The 19654-nt window shown below is 33.8% G+C and overlaps 1 protein-coding gene across 5 annotated transcripts in view; it reads left to right on the top strand.

Moving 5' to 3' along the window:
- Positions 1-19654, top strand: part of DCAF6 (DDB1 and CUL4 associated factor 6) — a 104636-nt gene that overhangs the window by 43895 nt on the left and 41087 nt on the right. For 3 of the 5 annotated variants that reach the window (XM_054693498.1, XM_054693497.1, XM_054693495.1), the window contains exons 10-11: positions 303-557; positions 17393-17452. In XM_054693498.1, the coding sequence (XP_054549473.1) occupies positions 303-557; positions 17393-17452 (315 nt within the window). Of the gene's footprint in view, positions 1-302; positions 558-9481; positions 9653-17392; positions 17453-19654 lie in introns of all 5 variants that reach the window. The other 2 variants (XM_054693499.1, XM_054693496.1) reach the window with 2 other exon arrangements.

Raw genomic sequence — 19654 nt, 5'->3', positions numbered from 1 at the left:
TGCTACATTAGAATCATCATTTTCAAATTTAAGGACGTAGACATTGTCTAAAGGACTACCATATTTAACATTTTATTTGAAAGATTATTTTGGTAAAGACTAAAGTGCTGTAGATAGATTAATTAGCTTATTTGGTCAAATGGACCAAGCCACCAATGGGTACTTTTGATATCCTGAAATCACATGTTTTGGTGTGTGTGTACACTGGCCAGTACTTACGTATTTCCTAAACATCTCTTTAGAGTAGTTGGTTTTGGAAGGTATATAGTATTTGAATTTACAATAACATGTACTTTTTGAAGGTGGAACAAGTCAGTCAGATGCTTCAACTCTTCCTACGGTCCCATCAAGTACTGATTTGGAAGTGGGTGAAATGGCAATGGAAGTGGATGCTCCCGCTGAACAGTTTCTGCAACCTTCTACATCCTCTCCATCAGCTCAGGATCATTCAATACCAACTGCAGAAAGTCCTCATTCTACTTCCATGCTTCCTTCTCCAGACAGGGAACAAAGGCAGTCCATTGAGGCATCTGGACACCATACACATCATCAGTCTGGTGAGGATGCTACTCTTTAAATAGGCATGGTTCACCTGATGATTTCTGATAATGAAAACTTCTTTCAGGGCTTTTATGACAAATTCACATCAACTTCTTGCTGGAATAATGATCCAAATGACATATACAAAATACATGGAACTGAAATATAAAATTGGAGTGTGCTTAACTTGCATGAATTTTAACAAATAATAGGAATCTTCAAATTATGTAAGGTAGTTCTTTAAAAATATGTAAGTACCAGCAGCAAGTGCTTTGACATAGTTTAATCACTTGACTTAAAATTATAGACCATTACAGACCAAAATATCTTTCTAGATTTATTTGGTTGTAAGCCTATATTAAAGTAATAGTAAGAATATAGCTTTCCTTATTATTAGTTCTTTTTGTGTTTGTATTTTTTACTTTTTTTTCCAAATCATAAATTATCTTTTATATTCTCTGTGATACATTTGTCATCAAAATACAATTTAACCAAATGAATGATTTCATACATTATTTTAATAGATATTTGTCTTCTTAGTACTTGATGTTAGTGAAAAAAATCAGATTTTAAATTATTTTGCAATACTGTTTTTCTCTATTATTACTGCTCATATTCAACTTTGCCCTCTCCCCAACTATGGAATGTACTAGTCTTTATGACAGTAATTTTCAGCAGATAGTCTGCTTGGCATTTTGACTATATACAAGTAATATAGCATTTACACATTACATAATAAATTATACATTATAATATTTAATATAATAACCAGTAAGATGTTTATTCATTTTTTTTTAGGGTTCTTTTAAGGAAATAGTTTACTTGACATGTAACCAAAATATTAGCAACTAGAGATGCAGCTAGCTAGATATAGGCCATAGCTAAAACCTATAAAAATATTTCCAACAGCTTAACTGCCAAGCTGTCACTTTATTCCTGCTTCTCTGGAACCTGATACCAGATCGCCGAATATGGGATGTTTTAAATTAAGCACTCTTTTTATCAGTGTATCCCATTTTTGGTAATCATTTTCTGTTTCTATGGGAATAGAAGCCAGAGCCAATTATGTAACTGTTAGCACTTGTGTACAATTTATCTATGATAATAGGATAAAACTGAAGTATAAAATCAGGTTTCTGTACTCTGATACCACATTTGAACTTAGGGAAAAGTAAAATATTTTGGAGAGTTTGAGGAATGGGAGAAAATCAGTTCAAAGTTTGGCTTCTAGAGCAGGTAAGATTGATAAAAGCAAGACTGAAAATGATGGCATTCCTGGAAATATTCTTAAAGATTTTGATCATTATAAGCTACCAGGAAAACAGCAGGAGGACTCCCTTTCCCACGTTCATGTTCCATGAAACTCAACTAATTCCAGATGTTTCTTAAACACATTTCTAAATACTTTGTTTGGGGTTTCATTTTTCTTTTTTGTTGTAGGTATTTAATACATTTTATTATTGCATTTCAGATGGCTAAATCACTTTTGATATTTGATGCATTAAATACTATAGTCATTTGAATCATTGAAATAGGAAAAAAATGTTGTGATTGTGTGATCATTATTTGAACATTACTTGACACCTTTGCCTATAAATTTTTCAAAGTAAGCAATAGTTTTAAGTGGTAGATTATTGAAAGAATTTTAATAATTAAAATTCTTGGTTGATTAAGCTATGGAAAACAAGAATTTTTCCAAGTTGCCATGATAGGAAAATGACTTGATGCTCAATGTAACATTGAAAGGTTATGTCTGTAATTGTTTTGACAATAGGCCTTTCATGATCCCAGAGACCAACATTTTAGTAATAAGGACTTAAAAGTTTTTTTGTCCTCTGTGTTGGTTATTTTCCAATTTCTTTTGCACTTCTGAATCAGATGGGATTGTGCATGTGGGGAACTGTCCATGTGGGGAACTGTCCATGTGGGGAGTATCATCTTAAAGCCATGATTTGTATTATTGCCCTGCAAAGAGCAAGAGAAAGTGAATAAGTGTCTTCTTGCTTTGTTGTGGATACCTCTCTATGTAAATGTTTATGCCTTTCCTTCATGACCCTTGCATTTTGTCTGTCACTTTTGCTGGGGCAAAGCAGAGAAACATTGTGAATGTGAAAACTTGCTTGCTAAAACTCCATCTCTGGTTGAATCTAATTATTTACCAGCTGTTAGTCAACTGAGTCTCTGAATGATAGTTAAGAAGAGTCATGACTGCAGATTTCAGTGGGTTCTTCAACACTGTCACAGTGATCTTTCAACAGTATTGCTCAATAGCTAGAAAAAAAAAATTTTCAGACTTTCATGTCTCTTAGACTTTTAACTTTCCCCTTTATCTTTCTCTCACCCACCAGCTGATTGCCTTCTCTTATTCACAATTGGAAAAAAAACATTCACTTCCTACTTTTGAATCTCCTAATCCTCCAGCAGTTGTACTTACATTGTGAGAAGCAGACAAATTTGGGGAAGAAGTGTTTGCTGATATCAAAAGCTAGCCAGTGAAATTTCCATCACCTTCTGGCTTCCCAAGGACTTTGTGCCTGCTCCTGCATCATTATAATTGCCTTTTCTACTGAATTGTTCCTTATATCCTCAGACATGCTCTATTATTATTTCATGTCTTAAAAAGTCCTTTCTTAATTATCCTGCATTTCCCTCCAGCCTTGTATCTTGCTCCTTTTGTAATTATTCAAAAAGTTGCCCACAGATACTCTCTCCATTTTCTTTCATTTTCATTTATTTGTCAACCAACTCCAAATTGCCTTTCAATGCCTTTTTCACTGAAACTTTTTGTTAAAGTCATCAGTGACTTAAATTTTGCCAAATTTGAAGTAAATTTTTCTTTTAGTATCTTAGTACAATAGATTTTCTGACCCACTTGCATTTAACACTGTCTACCACTCGTTTCTTGAAACACTTCCTTTTCTTGGCATCTAAGACACCACTTTTGTGAATTGACTCTCATAATTAACTCTGATTTTCAGATTTTCAACATATTGTTAATGTTTCCTATTCATTAATTTCTGATTATTTTAGTAGAAACTTTTAGTCTGTGCTGTCTTCTCTACATCCATTTTATCTTTTGATGACTGCATCTATTTTCCATAGCTTTTAATATCTCTTCTAATAACCAAAATTACATTGATAATCTCATCTTCCACCCTCAGTTAAAGACTCTTATTTCCAACTGCTTATTTGACACTTCTTTTTGGTTATCTTTGGACATCATTAGTTTGTGCCCAAAGTAACACAATTAATTTCTTGCCTTTCCCCTCCCAAAATCTCTTCCATCTTGGTCATTGTATAGCTTCATAAATTGTAAAACCACCAGCTCATTTGTGATTTTAAAAACTTAAGAGTTACTCTTGATTGTTTGCTTTACTTAATGTCTCATCCCCAATCCATCAGCAAATCTTGATGATTCTGTATCTAAAATATAAACTCTTCCTATCTCACCATCATTTCTTATCTGCTAATTGATTTCCCTGCATATGTTGCTCCCTTATTTTCCATGCAGCAGCCAAGATGAGTATTTTTTTTTAAACTTTTTTTTAAAGATTTATTTATTTATGCATGCAAGAGCTAGGGTACAGGCCAGAGATGCAGGGGGGGGAGGTGAGAGGATTCACCAGAGACAGAATGGGGAACAGAACAGGCAGACTGACTGAAATACACTGCTGAGGGGAGCAATGGGCGAGACAGGAGAGGTTTGCTTCGTCATGTGGGTTTCTCTCTGGCTGGTCGGGGATGGAACTCGTGCTGCAGAGGCTGTGGATTGCTTCATAGTACGGTGCTTAACCCCTTGCACCACCAGGGAGGCCCAAGATGAGTTTTTTAAAATGTTAAATCAGGCTATATAACTTTGCCATTTAAAATCCCTCAAAGACTTTTAATTGCATTTAAAAGTAAAACAAAAGAGAAAAGTCAAACTTTTTACTGTGAACCTAAGAAACTCATGTTGCTTGGCCCTTGCCTACCTCTGATTTCATACCATTTTTAACATCTCTAATAATCATTATTGCTCTGACTACACTGGTTTCCTTGAACAGTCCAAGTTCTCTTCTGCCTCTCTCTGATTTGGAGCCTTTGCATTTAACTGTTCTCTATACTTGAGAAGCTCTTGCCCCTGAAAGGCATATAGGTAACTGCTTTTTTGGGAGGCCTTTTCAACGTTCGTCTACCTTTCCTACATGCTAAAATTTTGTTCTCTTTTATATAGTCCTGTTTGTTTCCTGAAAAGTACATCTGTTATCTTTAAACTAGTTTAGAGTCTGCAAGTCTTACTTATAATTTTAGTCTGTCCTTTCAGCCCCATTTTATTCATTCTGAATGTTTCAAGTAAGCCCAATATTTGATGGTACCCAGGTTAGATTCTGTGAACAGATAGCCAATCTTTTATCTTTTTTGGATCCATTGTTTGCCCTTGGCTGTCCAGACCACATAAGATTAACATTGTTCCTAAAATATTTTAAGGTAACTTATAAAAATACTTTTCAAAAATCATTTTCATAACTGATGAAATCAGGGCACAGAACTAAGAGTAGGAAAAAATAAAATGAAGCCACAAATGAGGTGAGTATAAAAAATGCATTACCTGAAGCCTGAAGAAAAATGTGATCTAGAAGGGGCACAGAATTAGCTTTGGATGATGTGGTTAAATCAAATGGGATTTGAAATTAGTTAGAATCTTTGAGTTTTTTGGTCTTTTTTACTTTGCCTTTTGTATTCTTAAATTTTGTTTTAATAGCTCATTTGAAGCCATATTTTATGTACATAACCCAGAATTTAATCAGATATTCTTATCCTTATACTATCCATGGTCTTTTCCTGAATATTTAACAAAAGACTGTGCTTTTTAAAATGTACTTTTAAGATTACTTAAAAACTTATAAGATTACTTAAAAATGGAGAGGTATGACTATAAGCTAAAACTCTACAGGGTAAAATGAAACCTTTGTTATTTTATTATAAAAAGCATTTCAGAGTAACTATAAAATATTTTCTTCTTTTGTCAGTAATGCCTCTCAGATATCATTTTTAGTTATTTCTTAAACTAAGTCTAGAATTGTCTTCATTTTGTATGTTTGTAATTTTTCCTACAGTGAAAAATTTCTTAGAGTGTTAAACATGCAATAGTTTAGTTTTTTTCTTATTTTTATCTAAATAAAAGAATATGAATAGAGAAAGTGTTTTCTTTGGGTTGGATGAAGATACCAGAATATAGGAAATTCAGTTTTGGCTGCCTACTTTGAGAAGCAAATCACCTGAGGGACCATAATGTCTCTAGTGAGATAGACCACTTGTACCATGAGAGTTTAGGTTAAGATAGTGTTTGATGTGGCCTCTGTGTGAATCCCTGCTTATTTACAATTTACTGTGTCTGCCCAAATTTATTTAGGTCTATTCAGAATCTTCATAGCTAAATTGAGCTCTGTAGAAAAATTGTTAGGGAAATAAGAACACTTGTACAACATTATCATAGCAAACCTTTCACAGCCCTAATATCTAAGTTATGGTTTTTGTAAAGCAGGAATCACAGCCTAATCAAACTAAGTGTAAGCTATTAATATACATAGGTCAAGAGCAAGTAGAAATATTAAGTTAATGGTCACTTGGGAAAACTATAAAGAAGAAACCAGAGGAACTTGAAAGTCAGTGAAGGATTGACCAGTTCTAGGAGAAAAAATAACACAAAGATGACTTGGACAGGAAGCAAGTTGGGAGTGGAAGACAGAATAGAGTATATATAAAATAGATTGGATATAAAAATAACCCAGTGTCTGGTATAAAAGAACCTAATATTGGAGAGGCAGGACATGAGAGTAGAACCAGTTGCGCCTCTGTTGGGTCAACTGTAGTTTATTGTTTGCATATCACAGTGGAAATTAAGTCATTGGGGAAACTTGCCTGGAGTCTTTCACAAAGATTAGTAGTTTCAGGAGATAAAATTACAAATTTCCTATTAGTAGTTGCTGACATGTTGCTGACGGTTTTTTTGGTTGTTTTCAAAATTCAACCCTTTGGTGTTCATTGTGTTCACTTTCGTTTTTGACTTATGTTAACAAAAACTAGGATTTATTCACATTATAAATTCTCCAAGTATTTATTCACATTATAAATTGTGTATGTTTGTATATACTGTTTTTTTAGAAAGTTATGTTTACGTTTTTAAAAAATGTAATGTGTGTCTATCTTTGTTTAGGCTGAAATGCCGGTTAGAATTTTTTATCCAATATATTTCTTTTTGTTGTTATATAGTAACTTATTTTCCTAGCTTCATATTTTTTTTTTATCTTAAGGGGAAAAAGCCATCATACAATAAGTCTTAAAAGTAAGTAGATAAACTCTTCAAAAATCACTGAAAGCATAGAATAAAGGTTCATGACATTATAATAACAAAATAATTGACTTTCCTAGTTACAGATCATCATTCCTTGTATTTATAGCCTTTTTCTTATTTTCTGAATCACTCAGTGGGTCTAGCATGGAGACTCCTATATCCCCATAAAACATTTGGCAGTGTTGGAGGGTTTGAAACAGTAAAAGTGAATGGATTTTTTTTTTGGGTGATTTTTCTATCTTAGCAAAATTTAACATATAAATAATCTCTTTTGGAGTATAAAATAATAAACTTTATGATTGTATAATATATATTGCCAAAAGCACATCTGTTATCCTGACAATAAGATGTGTATGTATGCACACCCCCCTCAAAAGAATGCACTATGCCATTGAGCATCACAATTTGTCAATGGATACTATCCCATTTGGTACTGGAGAATTTTCTAGGAAGTACTAGCAATGAGAAACTTTAATGATACTGCTTTGTTAAATATTAACTGCCACTTGGCTATTGAATAAAATTCTTTATAAATAGAGGATATGGTAACAAGAAGTTAGTATCTCTGGCATAATTGATTCCTAAAACAATAACCCAAGTTTGTACCTTTATATATAGGAGGCTGTTTAGTAGTTTGTGTAATTTGCTGTCAGTGTCACTTGGAGAAGTTTCCTGTGCTGCCATAATCAAATCAGCATTTGCCACATCTCTCCCCACATACACTGCCTCATCTTTGGTTATAGTAGACAAAGTTTATGTGCATGCCTAAAACCAGTTCCCCCTTTTATCACTGCAACTCCTCTCCTTTGTCTAGTTAAGGACCTCATTCCTGAATTTGTCCATCATCTTTCTTCTTCCTCCAAATTAACATTGTCCTTCAGTATACAAATATAGGTTATCTCCAAATGAAAACGAACCTCCTTTGACTCTTTATTCCCCCACCAATAATTGTTCAATTGCTCTATTCCTTATTAGTAGCAAGACCTGGAAAGAGTTTATATGCTTTGTGTCTCAATTTTATTACCTCACCTGTCTCTTAAACCCTTTCTAGTCTAATTTTTGGCCTCTGATTTCATTAAAACAGTTCTTGCCAAGTTCAGTGATCTAAGGTACAGAATCCAGGGCTTAGTTCTCAGTCAGTATCTTCTTCATTGTATCAGCAGTCTTTGATACAGTGACTCCATCTTTTGTGGCACACTTCACTCAGCTACAGAACTCTGCTTACTTAGTTCTTCAACCTCTTCAGAGTCTTCCCCTACTCAGTCTTCTTGGAGATCCTTCCCAGAGTTCGTTGTTAGACCTCTCTTCTCTATCATCACTGTTTTTAGGTGACTTAAAGTAACATCATTGGTGACATCCAAATACTGGTGAAACCTATACTGTTACATACACTCCTTACTCAGGTTCTCCACTTGGACATCTGATAGTGCTTTACTTCACCTGAATTCTACTTGCTTCTCCTCCATTCTTCACCATTATAATAAATGGTAACTATTTTTCCTGCTATCTATGCCACAAACTTTGGGATCATCCTACATCCAGAATGTCAACAAATTCTTGTGACGTTACCTGTAAAATACATCCTATGGCCAAATACATTTCCTCCTCTGAGCATTTGCACCTGTCCTTCCCTTCTCCTAAAACATTCTTTGTCCAGATACCCATGTGGTTTTTCCCTTGTGTCCTTGAGGTCTTTGTTAAAAAATCATCTTATAAGTGAAGACTTCCCTGATGACTATACATGAAACAATAACCCTTCCTCAGTAACCTTGCCCTCATGTATTTACTTCATAGCTGTTATCCCTACTTGACATATACAAATACATAGTACATAGTACATATATGTATATGTATGTGTGTGTTCACTGATATCTGTTTAGATTCCCTAAGAACCTAAACTCCACACAAATAAGGACTATTTTTTGTTCAATATTTTATATATCTCCAGAGCCTAAAACAATGACTTATACAAAGTAACCACTCAATAAATAGCTTTGTAGAATTTCATATTATATTTCTTTTTATATATAGTCATTGCTTCAGATAAAATTTAAGAAAATGGTAAAGATTATATATTTTTGAGCTTTAAAAAAATGACATTTATAACAGAAAAAACATTTAGTTGATAAATATATAACTTTCTTCTTAAAGAAGTCTCCACTAATTAATTACAGTAATTGTTTCCAATGCATGACTTTTTCATCATTTTAATTGAATTTTAAATATTTGATTGAAATTGGTAATTTTTAATGTATTGATTAGATGAGATAACTAATATTTTTAATGCATAGTATCATTTTGTAATTAAAAAGATAAATCTAGTGGTGACAGGAATGTTCGTTTTTAACTATTTTGCTTACGGAGGACTTTATTTTCATTCTGTTTAATTGCTTAACTGTTCTTAGAGAATTACATGTATCTAATTCATCGTAGTTAAAGAGAAGCATTTGGGGGTGTGTGTATAGTTTATCTCATAATTTAACAACTGTGATTTCTTTTTTATGAGTACTTCCTTATGAAACATGTTATGTTTGTATCCTCTCATTAATGTATAATCAAATTCTTACTATTTTCTATCTCATTACTTTCTTTTCCTATCTGTATCAGAATTTTTAAGGGGGCCTGAGATAGCTTTGCTCCGTAAACGCCTGCAACAACTGAGGCTTAAGAAGGCTGAGCAGCAGAGGCAGCAAGAGCTGGCTGCGTGTTCCCAACAGCAGCCTTCTACTTCTGATCAGTCTTCTCATGAGGGCTCTTCAAAGGACCCTCTTGCTTCAGGTTATTAATGTCAAGTGTCCTTGAGCAGCTAGTAGAGTTGATTTTTTAACACTGCTACCATATAATAAGATGCTTCCTTCCCCCTCAAAAAGAAATGGATGTGCTTGCAGCTTCCTGGTGCATATGGTATATTTATCATCACATGTTTAGAGAGACAGATTGGCAGCAGCCTTTGTCAGCAGGATGAATAGAAAATAACCCACTACTTTATTTGTAATACACTTGAAAAGGGGCAATATTCATTGTTTTCATAGACAATAAACTACTTTATAGTACTTATCTAGTGAATTTAGAGCCTGAATTGACATTTCTATTGAAATTTCCTATATGATGAGAGGCTATCTATGCCTTTGATTCCTGGAGGCTTCTCTTTTTTTTATTTTAATTTTTTTTTCCTCTGAAAGTATTCCTACAGAGGTTAATAATGGTAGATTTTAAAATTATAATATTATTGGCCATACTAGCACATTGTCTCAATCATCCCCTTCTGTAATTATTTGAAAATTTTCCATGTTTACTTAGTTATTCCCTTTACACATAATTAACTTTCTGATATGTAAGATAGCAAAAGTACTCCACAGTCCCTTATTTCTGTTCTAATGTTATAAAGCTCTAATAAGATAATGAAAATTTGTACTGTTGTCTTTTGCAGTATTTAATGACCCAGATCTTTTATAGTCAGAAATCTTATTATCAATAAATATGTTGGAAAAATTAGTGAAAGATTTAGCATAGAATAATTTGTCAACTTAATTTTGTCAAGATGGATAATAGGCCCTATTTACCTGCACTGTGGGTACTATAGTCCACACTATAGTAGAGACTATAAATCTTTATTTAGAAACTAGAATGTATCTGGATTCTCATACTGATGACTATAATACTTTGACTCACTTTGTTATACATTACACTAAGAATGAATGAATAAGTTGGGCAATTATTATTTTGAAAGCTCTGATTTCATTACTTGAAATTAATTTGTGTATTGATAGAACTGAACAGTTCCATTTTATAAGTATCTGTTCCACTAAGTGCTATGTAAAAAATAGCATATTAGCTAATATTGTGGGGAAATAAGTTTCAATCGCTAATATAAATGTGATGTTTGGAGCAAATTCTGGACCTGATTTTTAATTCAGTGTTACTAAATTAATGGAGGGGATATTAGTCAAGCAAAGATGTCTCTGATTTGTTTTTAGCAATAGAAAAATACTTTCCTGCACTAAAGCTAACAAAGTTTTAATAGATTACAATCAGCACTTTTAATGATAAGATTTTGCTATAGCTCTGTGCTATATGTAAAACTCAAGCTAGTGTTTCAGAAGTAAAAACCTTTAAGTCATAAAAACCAATAAGAAGGAAAAGATCATGTATCTATAAATATATTATATATATAGGTATTTTTAAAATACTGAAATTTAGTAGGTAACAAACCAAGTATTAAAGTGAAATTGAATTTAAAACAAAAGCATGTACATAAGCAGGAAATGTATGTTGTACATAAATATTTTGAGACAGCCTTTCATATGTACAGTTTGACCAATCTGAGTTGAAGCTTATTCTTTTTAGTATCTGAAAGCTTTATGGTGATTATAATAGTCTCTGTGAAATAAGATGCTGTTTTCCCAACTCTATCATTCATTTTCCCATCTATCATTCTTACTAAATAATATCTGTGGTAATCTTAAAAAAACTGAAATTGAGTATGTACCTTTAAAGCTGAGAAGCTTCTTTGTTATTGAACAACATGCTTGTGCCCCTGAGGTTGCCCATCTGGACCAGTGTGAGAAACCTTAAGTGCTATCTATCGGTCTTTATTGTTCTTTTCACCTACAAGGTGAAGTGCTTTATCTGGATTGTTTGCTTTTAACAGCATTCAAATGAGACCCTAGTAAGTCTAACCTGTGACATACCCTAGGTTGATTTGATAGTGCTTCTTTTATCTTTTTCTGTTTTCACATGTCAAGTGAGAACACTGATGATTAAAACCTTTTAGAAAAGCTAATGTGTGTTAGAGAGGGCAACTAATAAAATATATATGCTTTCTACATTTTATACAATTTGAATATGAGGAAAATGGGATGGCTTAGTGCAAAATTCTTCATTTCAGAAAACACAAATTATAAAAATCAGAGTGAGAATTAAATATATAAAATTCAACAGGCAGATAGGTCTTATTTGAATAGCTATTATTTATAGTTAATGATCAAATATAATTTTGTATATGTATATTATGGTCTTTCATTGATCCATCTCTCTTGCTTAAATGTTAGTACTGAAATGATCTATGATAGTAAGCACCACAATTGACAGTTTAGGTTTTAATTTATTAGCAATAGAAGAATGTACAATTCTTACTTATAAAATACTTTCCCATTATACCTTGACATCTTTAGAGTAACAGTACGAGATGAGACAGTCATCAACAAATGGTATTTCTATTTTCTGACCTGCTTAAGTCTTTCAAGTGTAAAGTGTTCAAGAGAGACATTAATATGATTTAGAAACCAAGAAATTTTATACTTGTAAAATTATTACATTATCTAGCAAACATTTTATTCTCTTTTCAAAATATGGCACTTATGAGAATCTTTTGTGAAAAGATAAGTGTAAGATGAACTTACAATACCTAATTTCTGGGCCTCCCTGATGGTGCAAGGGGTTAAGACGCAACCTGTGAAGCTGTCTGCAGCCTCTGCAGCATGAGTTCGATCCTCCGGATCCAGGGAGCAACCCACATGGCGCAGCAGGCCTCTCTTGACTCACCCACTGCTCCCCTCAGCAGTGTACTTTGGTCGATCTGCCTGTTCTATTCCCCACTGTCTCTGGTGAATCCTCTCACCCCCCACATCTCTGGCCTGTGCCCCAGCTCTTGTGTGCATAGATAAATAAATCTTTAAAAAAAAAAAAGAACAAAACCTAATTTCTGTAAGAAAAGTTGATTAAAGCCATCCATCAAACCACTTTTGCAGAAATAATCTACATTTTTAATGGGGTGAAATGGAAGGAGCCTGATTCTTGTTAGGCTACATAGAATATTGTTTATTTAGTTATCAATATTTGTTGGCAATTGAAGATTAAAACATCATTCCAAGGTACCAAATGATGTTTCAAATGAGCTATAGAAGATACACATTAAAAGATGTTTAAAAGTGGTTTTCTTTTTTTTGTAGCTGTGAAGTCTTAGAGTTTCATGTGGAAGTTCTAATATAAAAATAAAAGTGCAACTTGTGATTTAAACATAAAGTGATAACCCACCTGCTGTTCCTCATGTCACCCGACGCACCTTTACTCCCCAAATCAGTTTGTTGGTTTTCAAACTCAGAATATATTATTTTAAAATATTTTTACTTTTTTTTTAAAGATTGATTTATTTGTACATACAAGAACTGGGATACAGGCCAGAGTTGTGGGGGGTTGAGTGGATTCACCAGAGACACAGTGGGAAATGGAACAGGAAGTTCGACTGAAATACACTGCTGAGGGGAGCAGTGGGCAAGTCAGGAGAGTTCTGCTGTGCCATGTGGGCAGCTCCCTGGCTGGGGATTGAACTCATGCTGCAGTGGCTGCGGCTAGCCTCATAGGTTGCATCTTAACCCCTGCGCCACCAGGGAGGCCCTTTTTTTTGTTTTTAAACTGAATTTTTTTAGGCTTTTCAGAAATAGACCTAAGAAGAAAAGAGAAACCCTCATTTCTATCTTCAGTGAGAACTTTTGCTTTTCTTCATGAAGACTTTGAATTTACCTTCATCAAATCTCTGCCTACTAGATGACCTTGGGCAAGTCATTTAGCTGCTTTATGCCTCAGTTTCTCAATTACTGGTTTATTTAGATAGCGTGGCCTGTCATAATTTATGGAGGATAAGGATCGGGTAGTGCTGCTGTATAAAGTTTTTATATTCCTCAAAGCAGTATGCATAATAAATATACCATCTTATAATATCATTCACTTATTACCTCAGAATAGCCTCATATCAAGGCTATGTAAGGTTTATCACATCCAGGGTTTTTAATGAGCTGTATGTGTGTTTATCAAATGAATGCCATGAACAGCTGTGGCAGAGGCATTCAACATATGGCTGATTTTAAACCCAACTCTTTTTTTCCATTTCAGGTCCCCTGAAGTCTTGGGTTGCTGGCTCCTGCTCAGAGTGACAACACCCTGTGGAGTCTGCTGGTACTGGCCCAACCACCACAGAGCCCCACTGGAGCATGGAGCCAGCCTAGAGAGGGTCAGGTAGGAACTGTTTTTTCACTTTATGGCACAGTTTTGCCTATTGGAAAAAAAGTAATTTTTATACCCCAAGAGGGTATAAAATGTTGGTGATTATTTTTGAAAAGGACTTTTCAAAACTGAGCCATATTTGAAAAAATCAGCACTTACCCGATCCTGTGCAAGCAAGCAAGCAAGTTCTATACAACATCAGACCCCCTACAGTCCATATAGCACTTTCCAAATGGGTGCATTTGATCCATGTTTTTGGTGTTTAAAACTTAACAGTTAGTAAAGCTCATGTAATGTTAACCTAGTTCTGCAGGCACTCCTTAACTACATTTAATGACAAAGTCCTGAGCAAACATTGATGAGCAGCCTCTTAGAACTTCAGCAGGGGAACATGTTCCATATTCCTTGAAATATCTTTCCTATTTTTTATTTTTCATTTAATACCATGTTTCTGAAAAATGGCAAGTAATAATATTGATTGATCCTTTCCTGTGTGTTACCTAAATTTAATTTACATGGATTATCTCAAATGAAGAATACATGATAGATCTACTGATTGCCCCCATTTTATAAATGAAATGGAGAAACTGAGACTTAGAGAAGTTAAATAACTTGCCTGGGGTTTTATTATTACTAAGTAGAAAAGCCAGATTTGAACCCAGGGAGTCTGACTGAAGAGCCCTTGATGAGCCCTTAATATTTACCTCTTAGGCTGTAATTCCTTTTTTTCTAGAGTTGGAAAAGTTCTTTGTCAAAGGATGAGAAAATTATCTCAAGACCAATGTGCAGATTTTGAGGAAATACACAGTAATTGACCATGAAACACTGAGCTTAATACTGATTGAGCTTTTGCTTGAATTTTATATCTACCTTAAAAATAATATTATAGTTTGAAAACTTCCAACAATTGACCAATCATACTGCATGTAGTAATAAATTAAGTTTTTTAATATTAGTGATTCTGATGATTATTAATGTTCGGAAATATTTCTGTAAGTTAGAAGTTGTGGGTAATATTTTTAAGAATGTCTGAATTATGAACATAGCACTTAGAATGTTTATGTGATAGGAAACAGGAGAGTAGTTGCCTGGTACCCAAGATTTAAAGTAGAATAGAAAATTATGAGCAAACAAAATTTCTTCTCAAAGATTGGTCCTTAGGATAGGAAGAACAACAAATAATATCGCAGATATAACAACATCTGTGACATACTTTAAAACATAAAAGGAAACCCTTTTAGTTTAATACTAAGCCTAAACTCCATCATGTTGTATATCCTTCAAGATTTCACTACAGTTTAATGTAAACAACAGCATCTAGACCCTTTAGCTCTGTATTTTTTAAGAGATCTCACGCCTCCCAAAATTTTATTTAAAAAGTTTATTCTAAAAAATTATTTAAAATTTTTAAATGATGCACTTTATTTCATAAGATTTATACATTTTATAGTATTTATGGAAAAATTAAGTGTTAAGATTAGAAAAAACATTGCTTAGAGAGTTTATAGTTTTCAGACAGCTCTTAATTATTCAACGAGAACACAATGAAATTTTAAACAAATCCAAAGGGATGAAAAGTATTTCATAAGAGACTTATAGGAAGATTTTCTAATCTCCCTTTGACTATGACTTATATTTTTCCTTATGCTTTTCTTCACTTTAAGTAATATAATTTTAGTTTCCTCTAAAGGCTAATTTATCTGTTCTTCAAAAACTACATAGATAGGAATTTTATCTAACCCTGAAATGGACAAATATGAAGAAATCTTATAAAGAAAAGTAAAGCGTGTTGGATTAGGAAATTGAAATATTAGCATTCCAATTTTCTGGGTAGTAAAGATTTGTTGAACTGAATGTTCTGATGACCTGGTGATAAATAAAGTATATGTAAAAGCTGTTATTGAAAGGAGGATGTCTATGTTTTATCAAAGTCACATGAGCAAATTGGTTATATCAGAGGGTAGACAATTTAAAATTGATACAGTAGCAGAATTCAACTTTTAAATGTACAAGCAGAAGCAATCAAGTGATATAAAATTGCTGAGAATCCAGGATATACTGGAATACTTCTATCAATTTAAGAATACTTTTAACTCAAAATATCTGCTTTGAGGGAATATAAACTGCTATTATGAGTAGAAACTGGTGAGCAACCCAAAATACAAGATTTTTGTTTTATTAACAACATTTGCTAAAGACTAGAGTCTAGGGATTATTCTTATATTTGGGGGAGCTATGCTTATTGTCCGCATTTCCCTATTTTCCTGTAGTCCTACTAAGATTCTACCAAGCCACTCCCCATTTGTCCCCCAGTGTTTTGCTCAGGTTACTAGTTCTCTAGGGTGATCAGGAAGAGAGAAGCTCAGGCCTAAAAATATTGTCTTATCCTGTTATAGAGCTAGTTATTATCAGAACCTGGGGTAGAATCAAAATTTACAAACTTGGGCCTCCCCTGGTGGCGCAGGCAGTTGAGAGCCGCGCTGTGAAGCTGTCCACAGCCTCTGCAGCGCAGGTTCGATCCTGGCCGGCGAGGGTCCCATATGGCGCAGCAGACCTCTCCTGTCTTGCCTGCTGCTCCCCTCAGCAGTGTATTTCGTCAGTCTGCCTGTTCTGTTCCCTGCTCTGTCTCTGGTGAATCCTCTCACCCTCCCGCGCATCTGGCCTGTACCCCGGTTCTTGTATCCATAAATAAATCTTTAAAAAAAATTTACAAACTCCATATCGGTGGTTTCCATTTGATCATAGTGCTTTTCTTTATATCAGTAAAAGAATCCATTAAAAAAAAGCTTACATAGAAACTCAGTGTATCAAAAAGATAAAAATAAAATATTTTATTTGAAACCAAGGTGGAAAGCATAAAGCCCAGACCATTAAGTTTTTTCCTTGCCTCTTTTTTCCTTTTCCCACCAGGTACCTAAAGAAACCTAAGCCTTCACAGAGTACAGTTTTAATATGCACAACAAACTGATGTTTTTAAAGTTGTCTCTGTTTCTGTAGTGGTAATGACTTCATTGAATATTTCTCTTACAAACCATTTTCTTGCTCTAACATCTTCACTTGAGCTCCTTTTGTAGCTCAAGGTATGACAAACAACATCTAGCAAAGTACAGTGAGCAACTCATTTCATGCTTTGAATCCTCCAATCCAAAATAGAAGCCATCTAAAGGATTGGAGAGGGGGTTTGAGAAGGAAACAACTCTTCCATTTAGTAAAGGAAATATCCCATTTCTGTTTTATCTACCTTGCACCTTGAGCCTGTGCTAAATGAATTTGATCAAAAGTATATGCATGGAAATAGAGTATTTTTCAATTTGTTCTCAAAGTTGCTAAGTGCTTGCCTGGAATAACATCTTAAGCACATGGCTCTGCTTGCTGACTGCTTGGGAAACACACCATGATACTTAACTTCTATTCCCCACCCTTATACATTTATTTCTTAAGCTTAAAGATGATCATGACATTGCTGTGCAGTTTTCTGCTGCTTACTTTTAAGTTGAAATCTCATTTTTGTTTCAGATTCTCCTTCTTCTGTGGTTAACAAACAGCTCGGATCCATGTCACTTGACGAGCAACAGGGTGCGTGAACAGGAGATGTGCTATGCCCATCCAGCCATAGTTTTATTGCAATGCATAAATCAAGCTTTCTGTCATTTTTTCATAGCATTTCATTTTGATTATGGTCTAATAGTCATATTTTGTGGGCTGAAATACTATAGGTGGTATTATTCACAAAGGACCTCCTTGGTCTCTGCAAATTATTTTCTACAAAGCTAAATTAACTTCTACCTTTGGCTCTTTGTGACAAATTATAATTCTCTTCTATTAACACAGTAGTGTAATGTATATAAACTAAGTCCATTTTTTAATTTTAGATATCCATTATGAAATTGTGTAGAACTAGGGTGTGAGATTAGCATATCACCTAGAGGCTAATTTAGAAAGAGTTATCTGAAAATAGTAATATTCTGTGTTACTATCAATATATTGCTGTAGTAATGAAACTTGGTTTTTATGTCTGACTTAGCTGGTAGTCAAACTCCTGATAGCTTTCTGTAAGGAATGCAATTATGAACCCAGAGATAAGCTCCAAAGCCGCCAATCAGAAGGGAAATAGCCTCCACTTCTTGAAGTAAGAAAGGCATGGAATTATCCTCAAAGTCTTAAACAGAGCCTAATGATACAGGTTAGTTATTTGTCAAGCTTTACTACTGGTAGATCAAATACAACACTGTGAGGGATTGATAAAAGAAGACATTCTGACAAGAAGTGGCGACTAAAAAGAGTGAGAAAAGGAAGACTTTTTATAAAAAGCTAAGTAAACAGACTGTTTCAAATTACAGCGAATAGCATTACTCATCGCAGGATTCCCTGCAGTATTCTAGCTTTGTAATACAAATGATAAATAATGCCTAATGTTAAGTCATCATCAGAAATAAGTAATACTTACTTTTCTCTATAGTAAGATGATCATGTAATTGATTTTGCAAATATTTTTCAAAAAAAATTTTTAAAGAAACCCTTAGCACTAAAGTCATAAACTTCAGGTAACTGAAAGTTTATGTATGTTAGATGATTAACTTGTCAGCATATTGGGGAAATTAAATATTGCTGAAGTTCCTGTTTGGTATGAAATATATCTAATTTTAACTATCTTCTAGGGGAATTATTCAGAAACTAATTTAAAAAAAAACTTCTTTATAGTCTTATTCTTTTTTTTTTATAGTCTTATTCTTTATAGACCTGAGATAACAACTATTGCTATAGCCTTTTCAGTTCTTGAGAATGAATGAATGAATGAATGAATGAATGAATTGGTAAATTAATCTGAGGACTAAGACATTAAATCTGTTTTAATCTTTATACATTTATTGTAGAGGTGTTAACAGTGAAGAATACTTATTTTTAGATAATTTAATACAAATATAGTTTCATCATGTAATATACTATTATTTAAAAATGTTTTTCTAATCAGATAATCTTTATGTGGATGAGGATATATGAACATAATAGTATATCACTGCCAGAGAGTGGTGTGTAGCCAGATTCATATTCTGTTTACTCATATTCTGTTTACTCACATAGAATAGTTTCCAGAGAATTACCTTGAATATTCCATTTATTTTGGTGCTGGTGATATGATATGGGATATAACTGAAATAGAAAAATAAAGGATAATCCCCAAATTTTTGGCATCAGTGCCTGGGTGAGTGATGATGGAATTTACTAAGGTAGACAAATTTTGAAGCAGAAATCAAGAGATTCTTTGTTTATTTGCCCATGTAAAGTCTGACATACCTTTTAGTAATATAAGTAGAGATACTGTATAAAAGGTCAAATATTGGGTAGATTTGGCAGAAGCTGTGTCATAATAGACCATCATCAATGTAAGGACTACAAGGATTGTAAGATGTAAGGACTGTTAGGCTGTAAAAAGTCCTCTGAGCTGAAATCCTGACCTTTTACGTACCTTTTTTGTTCAGCAGGGTTACATCTTTTAAAATACCGGTGACTTCCAAATTGTAGGCTTATATTACCCATAGAGAAACTGCCTAACATCATCTTTCTCACAATGTGCTCACATCTACTCTGTTATTACAGTCTGCTCTCTACCAACAGCCAGAGTAAACTTTTCAAGATATTGTAAACATGTCGTTTATCTGCCCAAAACTTTTTAATTGTGTTCCTTGACCCTTCAAAAACAATAATCCATACTTTGTCTTACAGAGCCTCCTTGACCTGGCTTAATCTCTCCAACCTTCTCTCAGGCCACTCTTCCCT

The sequence above is a fragment of the Talpa occidentalis genome, unplaced genomic scaffold (assembly GCF_014898055.3).
Source record: "Talpa occidentalis isolate TD23 unplaced genomic scaffold, MPIMG_talOcc4v2.1 talOcc4.12, whole genome shotgun sequence".
In the NCBI taxonomy this organism is placed as follows: Eukaryota; Metazoa; Chordata; class Mammalia; order Eulipotyphla; family Talpidae; genus Talpa; species Talpa occidentalis.
The sequence above is the reverse complement of the archived record's forward strand: the minus strand, read 5'-3'. Positions and strand labels throughout refer to the sequence as shown.